At 36.4% G+C, this 15,497-nt stretch overlaps 1 protein-coding gene across 1 annotated transcript in view; it reads right to left on the bottom strand.

Annotated features, from left to right (window-relative positions):
- MDGA2 (MAM domain containing glycosylphosphatidylinositol anchor 2) overlaps nucleotides 1–6,629 on the bottom strand; it is a 916,038-nt gene extending 909,409 nt beyond the window's left edge. The window contains 2 exon segments of the mRNA XM_062206573.1: nucleotides 1,892–1,970; nucleotides 6,530–6,629. Of these exon segments, the coding sequence (XP_062062557.1) occupies nucleotides 1,892–1,970; nucleotides 6,530–6,629 (179 nt within the window).
- Nucleotides 6,630–15,497: the final 8,868 nt, after the last annotated feature.

Below are 15,497 nucleotides of genomic sequence, written 5' to 3'. Positions count from 1 at the left end.
TATAAAATAAAAATAAAAGTTGCAAGGCTGACAAGTCATTGAAACCCATGCACACTGGTAGAAGAAATGTAAAGTAGGGTAGCCCCTATAGAGACAGTATGATGGTTTCTCAAAGAATAAAAATACAATTTCCATACAATCCAGCGATCCAGTGTCTGGGTATTTATTGGAAGAATTAAAATCAGGATGGTAAAGATGTGCTTGTATTCTGTGTTCATTACAGTATTCTTTGTAATAGCCCAAAGGTAGAAAAATCTAAATACCCACTGATGGATGAGTGGATAAAGAAAATGTGATACATATATTCAATGGAACATTAATCAAATAAGGAAATCCTTTCAGGTGTGACAACATGAATGCAACCTGGAGGACATTATGTGAACTAAAATAAGCCAGTTACAAAAGGACTGCATGATTTTACTTACATAAGGTGTCTAAAATAGGCAAACTCATTGAAACATATAATATGAGGGTGGTTGCCAGGGGCTCGGAGTAGTAGAAATGAGGAAATGCTGCTCAACAGATATAAACTTCCAGTTACAAAAATGAATATGTTCAAGGGATATCCTGTTTACCTTGAGCTTACAGTTAATATTATACTGTACACTTAAAAATTTGTTAAGAGAGTAGATCTCATGTTATAAGTTCTTACCAGAATATAAATACTTAACTAAAAATAATTGGTATTTGTGAATGCAGTTTGGTTTGCTGGGCCCTAGTTTGACAATTTTCATTATAGCCTAACCTGATTGGATAACAAGATTCACAGTGGGAATCAGTAGATACATGGATGTGAACTTCAAATCATTATCATTGTTACTGATTTCCTTGATGTTTTATATTCATATCTTTTGAGAAATATTTATTTATTTGAAAGAGCTGCAGAATTAGAGAGGGAGAGCAAAGAGAGATTTTCCATCCACTGGTTCACTACCCAGATGGCCGCAACAGCCAGGATGAGGCCGAAGCCAGAAGCCAGAAGCTTCTTCCAAGTCTCCCACGAGGGTAACAGGGGCCCAAGTAATTGGGCCATCTTCCACTGCTTTTCCCAGGTCATTGGAAGGGAGCTACATGGTAAGTAGAGCAGCCAGGATTCAAACCAGTGCCCAAATGGATGCCAGCATCACAAGTTGGGACTTCACCTGCTCCGCACAACGCCATCCCTTACATTCTGAATTTAAACTAATCTTTGCATGGAGGACTGAGTAGCCTATCTAGTTGAAGACCTTGGGTCTGATATCAGAGTATCTGGGCTCATTTCTCACTTCCAGCACCCGATTCCAGCTACCTACTATTATGGACACAGGAAAGCAGCAGCAACATCCAAGTAAGTAATTTCCTGCTACCCATGTGGAAGATCTGGATTGAATTTGCAGCTCCTGGTTTTGGTCTCTTCCAGCTCAGGCTCTCCTGGGTATTTGAGAAGTAAACCAACAGACTCACTCTCTCTCAAATTAATTAATTAAACAAAAACTCCAAACTAATATTTCCAAAGAAGGTTTGAGATGTTTTGTGGTTTTCGTTTTCCATATAGTTTGTAAAAACAAACTTTAAACTGGATTAAAACAAATTTCAAAAGATACTGGGACAAAAGGAAAAAAAAATGAAGAAAGAAAAAGAAAACCCAAACCTGTTGCCTACAACTTTTAGGGAAAATAAAAATTCATGAGACAAGCAAAGAAACTATATGACAAAGCAAAGAAACAAAAAGAATAACTCTCAGGTCTTGAAACATACAATGCTTACTTGGTTTCATTTTGAAACTGTTGGAATAGTTATTCTGTTTTACATGGTTGTTTTTTCACGTTCCACCACTGGTTAGGAAGAGATGATATCTCTTAATTCACAGATGGAGAGTTCTTGTTCCCAGGGACAATTCTCAGTGGATTACCTGACCATACTTGATTTAGATGATGGATTTACGGGTACTATTGGGCTCTCAGCTTTGAGATTTGGACTTTTATCTGATACTGAAATAAGATAAGACTTTGGTAATGTTGGGATGTGGTGAATGTATGTTATAAATTGAAACACATGATTATTGTGGGCCTAGAGTCTATAGTTTGCCCAAAAGTTTCCCACAAAAACATCCACTCTGTGTTCTAGGAACCAATGATTTCATGGAAATAATAATATAAGGGACTTGCAGATGTAATCAAGATGTAATTTAGATTACCCTGGACTATGAGGGTATTTCCCCATCTAAGCGCACAAACCTTTGCAATCAGATAAATTTATTCAGTAGGTAGCAGAGAGTCAAAGTAGGAAGTGATACTGGAGAGACTTAAAATGTGAGAGGGATTCTTTTCTCCATTGTTGGAGGAAACCATATGGAAAATACGAGATGGGTGGCAAGAGCCTAAGGAGAAAAGATAGGACCTTACCTGACTGCCTATGAAACTGGAACTTCACTACTAACCGCTGTGAGGAACTGAGTTAGGCCAACAAATCAAAATACTTTGAAAATGAATTCATCCCCAGAGCCTTCAGAAAATGTGATCCTGCCAACATTTTGATGTCAGCCTCATGAGATACAAAACAGAGGATGTAGCTGTCTACATTGCATGTAGATTTCTGACAATAAAATGAGCAGATAATAAATGAGTAGCAGGAAAGTATATATTTAATTAAAAGAGATGAAAGAAATATTGAAGATAACATTCTTGAATCAATATATCAATAAAAAATGATTCTGAACTACAGAAACAATAAAATAATGTATATGAAAATTATAATGTAAAATTCACAAAATTAGCATCTAGGTTATTGGAGTTACCAAAACGGAAAATAAATAGGATGGGAGACAAACTGTGTTCGAAAAAGAAATGGGAGGGGGCAGCATTGTGGAGTAGCAGATTAAACCTCTGCCTGAAATGCCAGCATCCCATATTGGCTCTGGTTGGAGACCTGGCTGCTCCACTTCTGACCCAGCCCCCTGCTAATGTGCCTGGGAAAGAAATGGAATGTGGCTTAAGTGCTTGGGCTCCTACATCCACATGGGAGATCTGGATGAAGCTCTTGGCTTCTGGGTTCGGCCTGTCCCAGCCCTGGCCACTGTAGCCATGTGGGGAGGGAACCAGCAGATGGAAGATATTCTCTCTCTCTCTCTCTCTCTCTGTCTTTGCTCCTCCTCATCCTCTTTTCTGTGTAACTCTGCCTTTCAACTAAATAACAATAAATAAAAAGGTTGTTTATGAATGTACAAGAGCAACAATTCTGGGTCATAAAGTAAGTAAGGTTTCTGTTTTTGGAGAACTTTGTTTATCTCAGAGCCTGAACCACTTTACATTCTTACCAATTATGTTTGAAGGTTACAATTTCTCAACATCCTCACCAACACTTGTTATTTTCCTTTCTCTAAAAGTTATAACTTTCCTAGTGAGTATGAATTAATAACTCATATGGTTTTCATTTGAATTTCCATGGTATCCAATAATGCTGAGCATGTTTTCATATGCTTATTGGCCATTTGTGTATCTTTCCTGGAGAAATATCGAATATTGGATAGTCGTCTTTTTCTCTTTTTTGACTTTTGATTATTATTTATAAATTCCAGATACTAAAAACATATTATTTGCAAATATTTTCTCTCTTTTGATTTATCACTTTCTTGGTAATACCTATAATACACAAGGGATTTTAATTTTGATAAAATCCAATTTATTTTTTTTGTTGCTTATGCAATTGGCCTCATCTTTAAGAAACTATTGCCTAATCCAAGCTCAACAATATCCATGCTTATGTTTCCTTATAAGAGCTTTATACTTATTTCTCTTACATTTAGGTTTTTGATCCGTAATGAGGATTTCTTTATTTCTATATGATATGATGCAGTCATACTAACTATTTTGCATGTGGATATCCACGTATCCAAGATATATCAGGTATCCAAGATATTCCTGAAGATTATATGCTGTAGATTACTCATATATAGTCAAATATGCAAATAGTTGAAAGTTAAAGGATTGTCAAAGACATCCCATTCATTTTTTTTTTTTTTTACAGGCAGAGTGGACAGTAAGAGAGAGAGACAGAGAGAAAGGTCTTCCTTTTCCATTGGTTCACCCTCCAATGGCCACTATGGCCAGCGTGCTGCAGCCAGAGCACCACGCTGATCCGAAGCCAGGAGCCAGGTGCTTTTCCTGGACTCTCATGTGGGCGCAGGGCCCAAGCACTTGGGCCATCCTCTGCCTTCCTGGGCCACAGCAGAGAGCTGTATTGGAAGAGGAGCAACTGGGACAGAATCCGGCACCCCGAACTGGGACTAGAACCCGGTATGCCGGTACCGCAGGTGGAGGATTAGCCGATTGAGCTGTGGCACTGGCCATTCCATTCATGTTTATTATACAAAATAACTTAAAATTTCATAAATTAACATGATGACAAGAAGGGATGTCAAATGACACATACAGAGAAGTTTACTTTCTGTATCTGATAATTTTTGTAACATAGGAGTCTTTTGTTTATTACTTGCATGGGATATATCTGTTCTCACTCTCTTGAGTCTACTACAAGAGATTTCTCAATGTATATCTTAGGAAATTAATCTTTTCAGCTTTATTAGTTACTTATTTATTATGTCTCAGCTCCAAATCCATGCTTCATTGCCTCGCTTTGTGGCCATTAAGCTGGCCCGTCTGAACATGTTTCATTTGCCAGTTGGTTTGGTGTTAGTCTTTGCTAATAACACTGGAAGGAAAGGCACTGCAAAACAAGAACAGAGCGAAGGTCTTCTCTTCCTTTCCCCGTGGGCTTTGTCTCTCGTGACCATTAGCGTGTTGGCATTTGGGGTGCCTGGTGTTATTCACCACAGTACTAACTCTGTTGGATTATGAGTCTGTGCCTTCTGTTTCTTCTCCATGACAGCAGCCATAGCAGCAGTTCTAATTACTCTTTTGTTTCCAGCACCTCTTAGAAAGTTTTGCCTCCACCAAAACCCCATAGTCATACACAATCAGCCAGTAACGGTAATTAGGGCAAAGCTGAAATTTTAGCTCAAGTTTGTCAGAGTGGGCCCCTGGTTGATCAGATGGATTTCACAGCTATTTTTTCCAGTTCTTGTTTATAGATTCAAAAAGAGTCACATGCAAACTAGCAAAATCCCACATTAGCTTTGTGATCTGTATATAAAGTCCACAATGGTAGCAAGGCCTACGTCAAAATCCATGGGTCTATACCTCACCATTCAGATATTCAATCCAAAACAATACTACATTCTTGGAGAAATTGCAAAGATTTGTGCTCTCATCAAAAAGAGTGTAAATATGCAGAGTGGTCATACCCATCATTTCTTCAGTTGACTATTTGGCCAGCACAAAAGTTAAATGAATCTCAGTGATGAGTTTTTTGACTCTGTTCAAAGCCAATACTTTAGATATAGTATAGATGGACCTGACCTATGATGGTTTGACTTAAAATGGTGTGAAATTGAAACATATTGATAGAGATAGTACTTCAAATTTTGAAGTTTGATCTTTCCCTTGGCTAATAAAATACAGAGAAGAACCTTTCACAATTCTGAGGAAGAGCATCAAATCACAACACTTAATCAGCTATGTAATCACAAGGGTGAACAAGCCATATTCTGCAGTACACAGTATGTGGAGTATACCCTACAGTAAGCTACCAAAGTTCAGTAAGCTAGGTATATAAAATCCACTTTTGACTTCTAATATTTTCAATTTACAGTGATTTATGGTGACATAACCCCATCAGAATTCAAGGTCTATGGATTATATCCCTGCATGGATACAAAATTGTGAAGATAGTTTTGCTATTTATGAATACCTGACAGAATGCATGCATTCAAGGGGACAGAATTGTGGGATTACAGGTTAAACTGTTTCTGTGACAATGACATCCTGTATTAGAACGCTAATGTGAGTCCTGGCTGCTCCACTTCTGATCCAGCTCTCTGCTAATGCACCAGGAAAAGCAGTGGAAGACGGCCCATGTATATGGGCACTGTCATCCACATGGGAGACAGGAATGAGGATGCTAGCTCCTGGCTTCTACCTTACCTAGCCCTGGATTTTGTATCCATTTAGGGAGTGAATCTGTGGATGAAACCTCACTCTCTGTCAATCTGTGGATGAAAGATATTCTCTCTCTCTCTCTCTCTCCTCCTTCTGCTCCTCCTCCCCTGTGTCATTCTGCCTTTTAAATAAATTGTTTTAAAGGAAGGGAATATTCTCTAAAAACACCCTAAAAATAAGGTACACAAGTGTACCTTATGTTTAAACCAACACCCTCTTTTTCCAGGCCTCCTCCTTCCTCAGGTGCTTATTCAATGGATCATGAAAAAAGAGATCATGGCAGGAGGGATGGGCTTCAACAACTGTTCTTCCTTTTACCTAGGCTGACATAGTACCATTGATGAGTGCTTAATCTGCTTGTAAAATAGGCCAACATTGAATTCCATATATGGCATCTTTCCTCAAGTGCGCTAAGCATGCCAGCTGCATTGATAATACTGGAAATTTTTCAACGAGTGAAGTGGTATACATTTAACATCACTGTAAAAACATACCTTCTGAATATAGATTTTCCTTCAGTGCCTCCATCATCTGCATCCATGTAGCATTTTGATCTGTCATGGGATTTTGCACAAGGAGATAATTTTTCAGCATGCTCCATAGCAGTGTTACACAGTTAAATGGTCTCACCAATCCTCTCTTATCCAGACATAGTTGTCCCAATGTAACCATGGAGTGTGTTATGGAAGAGCCATTTATGGTGGTAATTGTGAAGTGATCTCATAGATGTAAGATATACTTTGAGTCACAGACAACATTACGTGGTTCTTTTTCTCGCTTAGTCAGAAACATGAATCTGAGAAACAAAGATAGGAGGTGGTTTCTCTTAGCATCTTACCTAATAAAACAAACACAGCATATTTGCTTCCCATTCTGGAAGGTATGCTGAGGTCTTGATGTCCAAATAAGGGATTATTCTATTAGGAAACACAATGCTTCTAGTTACTTTGAAGTGTAGACTGTGGCCTGCACATGTTTGGGTTTCTCGACCTGCTGAGTGAATGGGCAAAGGTGAAGTGACTGATCCCAATTATTAAGAGAAATTGGTTGATAGCTACACTTATGGCAAAGTGGGTATGTCTGGAACTCAGGGGATTCCCTAAGGTTCAGTGAAGTGCTCCCGTGACCACTGGTAAATATTAAAAGGAGATTAAAACAACATCAGAAAACTAAAGCTATTAAAGACTCAGACCTTTTAGAAAGATGGTTTACCCCACTAGGTAAAGCACCAGAGGTTGGAAAGGAAATTCAGAATATAAAATAGCCTTGGGAAAAAGAAATTGTAGATACCTCTTCTTGATGAATTGCCTAAGTAATAATTGTAGGATCATGAGTAAATTTAATGGTTAATTAATACAACCAACAAGAAATGACAATTGAAACCATAAGCTGTTAGAATTGCGTGTCTCCTCATTTTCTGGAATCAAACCCCTTTTACTAGCTAACAGATATTTATATAACATTTTCCTTGTTCAATTTGCTGTTGTGGTCTCTGTGTTCTGCTGGACCATAACTGACATATCACTTCCTCTATCTATCATTATATAACAAAACACCAAAATTTAATAGCTTAGTTCCCCAACTGATTACGATCTGTCATGGTTCTGTGGTTTGACAAAGATCAGCTGGATGATGTTCTTTTGGAATGCTGCCTGCAGTTTCAGTAATTTGTCATGTGGGGCTATGGTAATGTGAAAGCTTTACTGCTACTTGACGCTGGGAGCTCACCTAGGGCTCTCAATTTCAGGACCTATACAGTGATTCCTCTATGGGCCTCTGGTTTTGCCCAATATAAAAAGTGGGTGCCCAGGGGTACCTAAGAGCAAATTTTCCGAAGGAAGTAAAAGGAGACATAAAGACAATTAAGTACTGTCCCTGGAAGAGTGTTGCTTCTGCCACTTTTTATTGAAGTTCAGCCAAAAAACTATTCCAAGATGCTCTTGTTTTTCTGGGGTTCTGCTGTAATACTTTAGTTACCAATTCATCAGTTAGATTCCTTTTGCACAAACCATCATAATCTGACTTTGGCAAATTAAACATCAAAAACAAACAGACAAAAACAGAAAAGCTTCTGCTAACTAGGTGTCAAGGGTCTCATGGAAATATCACAAAGCAGGAGGTCTTAGCTCCTAAAATTGATAAGGAAAAAGATAAGCTGCATATCCATAGGCTAATTTCTTTCCTAACAGAATTAGTGTCTACACAGGTATAAACACCATTTCACAATTCACGTCACCAACAACAAATACACTACACAGCGAACACCATTGTCCTTGAAACTTTAGACCTGTTGCTTTTATTACAAAGAATTTTCCATGAGGCCTAAATCCTTCTTCTATGCTTCAAAACTCACACTCCATGGATCCCTAAGCTTTGAAAGATCCAGGCACTCCTGAATACAATCTGTCAGAAGCAATAAGTAACTTAGAATCTTATGCTTTCCATTTCTATAACTGTAGTAAGAATTTGCTTCTAGTCTAGACTCAAAATGGAAACTTTCCAAACCTAGGAATAGGACACAGATGCTAAGTAAGGCTCCAAATATAAAAATGTATCTATCCATACAGTATATTAATTTTAAAAAAAGTTTTATGGAATTATCAAAAAATTCATTTTAAGTCTCTGAGATATAAGCGTATTAGTCAAATAACAAAGTGTGAAAAAATCTTTTGACACACTTATTATTAACATAGGTGAAGTTTAATCACTGTATAATATGGCTTCAGTATACCTGTTTTGGTAATCAAAGAGAATAAGTAAGTAAACAATTATGTTATTAAACCTAAGTGATTTACAGTGATATAGGTCAAAATATTTTATTTTCAGAGATAACAATGTATATCAATATTTTGTGGGCAATATAAAATTCTGACTAGCACTCCTCACACTTTTGGATTATATAAATATTTACCTGAAGTTATAGTGTGAAATTCTTTATTGCTGGAAATAATCAGAAGAGATATAATGGTATCAAAAGTAATATTAAAGTAATGGAAACAGATTCCATTATTTGCTTAGTACAATGAGATTATTTCTAACTTACATTCCACCCCTCTCAACTTAATATACTGTTTTGTGATTAAGGAAAGAAAGGTTGTGGAGAAAATAATATATATATATATATATATATATATTTACAGACACATATATACTTTTTCAAATCTGAAGAAAATACTAACTTAATGAGGGAAGGTTCAAAGCAACAGCTGATAAATATCTACTATGCATGGCTTCAGAGGGGTAACTAAAAGAAAAGAGGTCTCTATTGAGCTAGAGATAGCAAGTTTAGACCACATAAGCTTGCCCACAAACATTAAGTAGTATTATGTGTTTGGCTGAGAAATCATGATGGCTCTAGGATTACAATTTCCTAAAACACAGTAATAACCATTAGTTACTTGGGACCCAGGTACAAACCCGAAATAAAATAGTCTTTGAACAGTTAATAAGGTTCATGACATTTATCTCCACCCAATTCATTTACCTATTATTTCACTCAGTAAACATTTATTGAATGTGTCTTAGTTGACATTGATGAAGCATAAAAATCACTTTTGTCATATATATTATGCTTAAGTAGGGAAGAAGACAAAATACACAAATGACCTTGAAAATAAAACCACACAGAAATAACTAAGGATTACATCTAGAACATTTTACGGGGAGTTCACTGGGTCAGTCACTTGGTCTGTAGACTCTAGGGTCAATTATTGCAGGTCCACAATTATATAAACATGATAGTATATATTTAGAATACTACTATACATAATAATTTGGTGGTTCAAGTTTACAGCACTTGAATCTTATAAAATATGCATGTATGCTTGTATTTTATATACCTTTTTCATTTTTATAGTATTTTACTTTTATTACGTTTTACAAAATTTTAAGTCCACAACAGTTTGGGAAAACTTAAAACATGTTCCTTCCTGAAAATGGTTGGAGATCCTTGTCATTAAGAGCAAGCTGTTAACTTTCCTTTCTTATTCATCCAATAAATTTAGGGTGAGTTATTACAGGCTACTTGTAGGTATCCAATTAACACTACTTGAAAAAAGTTGACATGATTTTCATTGATTTCAAAATTCTTATTTACCAAAAAATTACAATAAAAAGAAAGAAGAAACTGCAAGTAAGTAAACAGGAATAAAAAAAAGGGGGGGGGGGCGATGTCTCAAAGTCTTAACATAAGAAAGAGACATAGATGAAAGGACAAATTAACCTGCACTACCTCAATGTTCTTAACCCGGAGCATAACTGATTTTTGTAATTACAGACCTGCCTCGAGAGGAAATGTTATAAGTATAAATCATTGTGATGATATAATGTAAAACTTATTTTTAGAAAAATTCAAAATTTAAAAAATATAACTATACAATGCATTGTATAAAAGCCATAACAGTAACATAATTACTACTATCAATAACAGTATGGATGAATCTCACAACTACAATGTGGAATGAAATCACTCAGACACAAGAGAACAATGATTCCATTTATTCAAAGTACAAATACAGACACAAATAATTTACACTACCAAAAGTCAGAGTAATGGTTTCCATTCAGCTGAATCTGTAGGGACCATGAAGGAGACTTTGTAATTCAGTATCTGGTTTTACGATTTGGGTACTGACTACACAGATGCAAAAAAAAAACTGTGAAAATTCATTGACCTATGTATCTGTGATTGACATGCTTTCAATTAACAAAAATAATTTTTAGCTTTGGAAGGATGAATACTCAGCTTTCTATAAAGTTCTACTAATTTGATTGACTTATGAATTATCTTTATAGATGAAGGTCATTTGCTTGTTTTGCGAGTGTTTCTTGATATAGTAGTTTGTCCTGTAAATACTGTTACTGATCAGTGATCTATAAGAACATTGAGATCTTTCTATCAAACCATACTGTGAAAGAAGCAGTCATTGACATTTAAAAAATATTCACTGGAAGGGCTGGTGTTGAGCAGCAATTTAGGCCAGCACTTGGGATCCCAACATCCCCTATCACAGTGCTTGGTTTAAGTCCTGGCTACTCCACTCTGATCCACCTTTCTGTTGGTGTGAATCCTAGGAAGCAGCAGGCAATGATGAGTCAAGAACTTGGTTCCATGCCATGCACATAGCAGACTCCTGACCTCTGCCTGGCCTAGACCTTGCTGTTTGGGAAGTGAACCAGTAGATGGAACATTTTCTGTCTCCCCCAGCCCCACCTTACAAATAAATAAAAACAAACTTTTTAAAAAAATGAAAACAAAGAAGTGTCTAATATCTAAACAATTTCACTACCATTGGGTAATGACTGTGCTAACATAGAGTACCTGCTGGAGAACATATTAGCAATATGTAGCTACACTTTGTTCTCCACACAATTGTATTGAACTGTGGCCACGCATGTTTGTTTTTCCTTTCTTGGTTATGAGCTATAAAAACTGATCCTGGCAACTCAAGCAGAAAACCAATTTATTGCAAAATTATCACATTGTGAGCAAAATTGTAGAAAGGAATTTGAACTTGGAGAGTTAAATTCAGAAAATTGGTCAAGATGAGTGAAGACTGAGTAGCAGAGAGCATGGGTAAAGCCTTGTCAAAGAAATAATGCATAGGACATCTGGCACTGAAACCCTTATGCCTTTCATGCTAACTTTTGAATTGTTCTCATAAAGGCCACCATTTTGAGGATTTCTCTTTTCCATATCTGAGACTTTGGTTTACTGCTTCACAATTCAAACTTCCAGGTGGAAAAATCTGGTCCCAGGCTCTGCTTCTCATGCAGCCTTGCCCAAAATAAGAAGAGTGTGCAGATGTTGTTCAGCTTAAAAAAGAAATCTAGAAATGCACACTACAGACAAAAAAATCAGAACTTCCCAGATTTACTTCAAACACCTGTAGCCTATGTATATCAGAACTCTTACTGCATAAAAGGTACCACCTGAAAGCTATTAAAGTGATCATCTAAATCAATTATGTAAAGCATACAGCATGATGACAAATAGGACTTTCCTTAAAAAAAAAAAAAAAACTTTGATCACCATCAGTGCATTGGATTTTGGTGTTACTTCTGTTTTTGGCTTTGTTTGTATACATATATATTTTTATTAAATAAAGTCTAATGAATGAGAAGCTCTGGATAGTAGATGATCATTTATAGGTCCTACCATAATAAAGTTGTTTATTAATATGACAATTTAATGTTACAAAATATATTTTTCATATTTGATTTTATGTGCTTTATTATAATTTTAGAATATATTAGCTAACCCATAACAGCTTTTTTAGAGGTAAATTATTTTAGCTATAAATTATAACCTGAAGGTGTTAGATATTATAAAATATTAATGCCATGATTTGCAACTGGTGAATTTAAGCACTTTCCATGAGAAATTTGCAGCAAATGGAAAAAATTAAATAGTGTCAGCATTTTGTTGTCAATACCTCTCACATGAATAAATATAAAACTATTATTTTACATTGCACAAGCAGATACGTCTTAATACAGTGTGACTTGGTTGAAGTAGAATTTCTTGATCTAGCAGCAAGTCTCACCGTGTACCTGCCTCAATACAAACTGGTTAGATTATATTTGGCATGTTTTTATTGTTTCCTTGGATTTTTTTTCTGACTTCAACTGAGGTTGTGTGCTTTCGTTTTACCACTTAAATAGCACAAATCATCATCTTTGAATGGATAACGCATTAAGAAAGACATTAAACTCTTTTTTAAATTTTTTTAACTTTTATTTAATAAACATAAATTTCCTAAGTACAACTTTTGGATTATAGCGGTTTTTTCCCCCCATAACCTCCCTCCCACCCACAACAATCTCATCTCCCACTCTCTCTTCCATCCCATTCTTCATCAATATTCATTTTTAATTATCTTTATATACAGAAGATCTACTTAGTATATATTAAATAAAGATTTCAACAGTTTGCACCCACACAGAAACACAAAGTATAAAGTACTGTTTGAGTACTAGTTATACCATTAATTCACATAGTACAACACATTAAGGACAGAGATCCTACATAGGGAGTAAGTGCACAGTGACTCCTGTTGTTGACTTAACAATTGACACTCTTATTTATGATGTCAGTAATCACCCGAGGCTCTTGTCATGAGCTGCCAAGGCTATGTAAGCCTCTTGAGTTCACCAATCCCGACCTTATTTAGACAAGATCATAGCCAAAGTGGAGGTTCACTCCTCCCTTTAGAGAAAGGTACCTCCTTCTTTGATGGCCCATTCTTTTTACTGGGATCTCACTCACAGAGATCTTTCTTTTACGTCTTTTTTTTTTTTTTTTTTTTTTTTTTTGCCAGAGTGTCTTGACTTTCCATGCCTATAACACTCTCATGGGCTCTTCAGCCAGATTTGAATGCCTTAAGGGCTGATTTTGAGGCCAGAGTGCTGTTAGGTCATCTACCATTCTATGAGTCTGCTGTGTATCCAGCTTCCCATGTTGGATTGTTCTCTCCTTTTTTATTCTACCACTTAGTATTTTCAGACACTAGTCTTGTTTATGTGATCCCTTAGACACTTGGTCTATCATTATGATCAATTATGAACTGAAACTGATCACTTTGTCTAGTGAGATGGCATTGGTACATGCCACCTTGATGGGATTGAATTGGAATCCCCTGGCATGTTTCTAACTCCAGCATTAGGGGTAAGTCTGATTGAGCATGTGCCAAACTGTACATCTCCTCCCTCTCTGATTCCCACTCTTATATTTAACAGGGATCACTTTTCAGTTAAATTGAAACATCTAAGAATAATTGTGGGTTAATTAAAGAGTTCAACCAACGGTATTAAGTAGAACAAAAAAAAAATACTAAAGGGAATACAATAGTAAGTTGTTCCTCGACAGTCAGGACAAGGGCTGATCAAGTCATTGTTTCTCATAGTGTCCATTTCACTTCAACATGTTTCCTTTTAGGTGCTCGGCTATTCATCACCGATCAGGGAGAACATATGATATTTGTCCCTTTGGGACTGGCTTAATTCACTCAGCATGATGTTTTCCAGATTCCTCAATTTTGTTGCAAATGACTGGATTTCATTTATTTTTACTGCTGTATAGTGTTCTATAGAGTACATATCCCATAATTTCTTTATCCAGTCTTCTGTTGATGGGAATTTACGTTGATTCCTAAATTTAGGTTGCTTGTTTTGTTGTTGTGGAGTTTCTTGATCTCTTTGTAGATTCTGGTTATTAATCCTTTATCTGTTGCATAATTTGCAAATATTTTTTCCCATTCTGTTGGTTGCCTCTTCACTTTCCTGACTATTTCTTTTGCTGTACAGAAACTTCTCAATTTGATGTAATTCCAATTGTTAAGTTTCACTTTTACTGCGTGTGCCTCTGTGGTCTTTTCCAAGAAGTCTTTGCCTGTGCCTATATCTTGCAGGGTTTCTCCAATGCTCTCTAATAATTTGATGGTGTCGGGTCATAGATTTAGATCTTTAATCCATGTTGAGTGGATTTTTGTGTAAGGTGTAAGGTAGGGGTCTTGCTTCATGCTTCTGCATGTGGAAATCCAGTTTTCCCAGCACCATTTGTTGAATAGACTGTCCTTGCTCCAGGCATTGGTTTTAGATCCTTGATCAGATATAAGTTGACTGTAGATGTTTGGATTGATTTCTGGTGTTTCTATTCTGTTCCATTGGTCTATCCATCTGTTTCTGTACCAGTACCATGCTGTTTTGATTATAACTGCGCTGTAGTATGTCCTGAAAACTGGTATTGTGATGCCTCCGGCTTTGTTTTTGTTGTACAAGATTGCTTTAGCTATTCGAGGTCTCCTGTGCCTCCATATGAATTTCAGCATCATTTTTTCCAGATCTGAGAAGAATGTCTTTGGTATTTTTGATTGGTATAGGACATTAAACTCTTTAAGACAGAAACAGTCATTCAAGAAATCTTTGCCCTCTTTAGGTCCAATATTCTCAACTGTTTAGGTGGGATTTGATTCACGCATATCTCTAGATAGATAAATAGATCAGTAGAAATATAGATCTCAGACAACTCATTAGATGAATGTGCAGACACTCTTGTAATTGTAGAAATTTGTTGCAGAAAAGGCAAAAAATACACTATCAGTGGGCAAATTGACAATCTGAACACTTTTTATCAATACCCCTACACCATGAATCAGCAATGGTACAAAGTGGACTCTGCTATCAGTTTTCAATTTTGATTTAGTCTCAACTATAATGCCAAGGAAATAGTTTTGTTTAGTTTGTACCTCTATGAGCTGTTTTAAAACAAAACCTGACAACTTAGAAGCTTAATGTATGCACCAGGTTACACATTTGCTGAAGGTCTTTTATTTTAGAGCAGCCTGCAGAGTGCCCTGGGCTCAGGCTCTTACATGTGGTTGCACTCAAGCTGTCAAGCAGAACTGTAGTCATCTCAATGCTGAACGAGGGCTGAAGGATCCGCTTTTAAGCGAACAATATTGG

Source organism: Lepus europaeus, chromosome 11 (genome assembly GCF_033115175.1).
Source record: "Lepus europaeus isolate LE1 chromosome 11, mLepTim1.pri, whole genome shotgun sequence".
Lineage (NCBI taxonomy): Eukaryota > Metazoa > Chordata > Mammalia > Lagomorpha > Leporidae > Lepus > Lepus europaeus.
The sequence above is the reverse complement of the archived record's forward strand: the minus strand, read 5'-3'. Positions and strand labels throughout refer to the sequence as shown.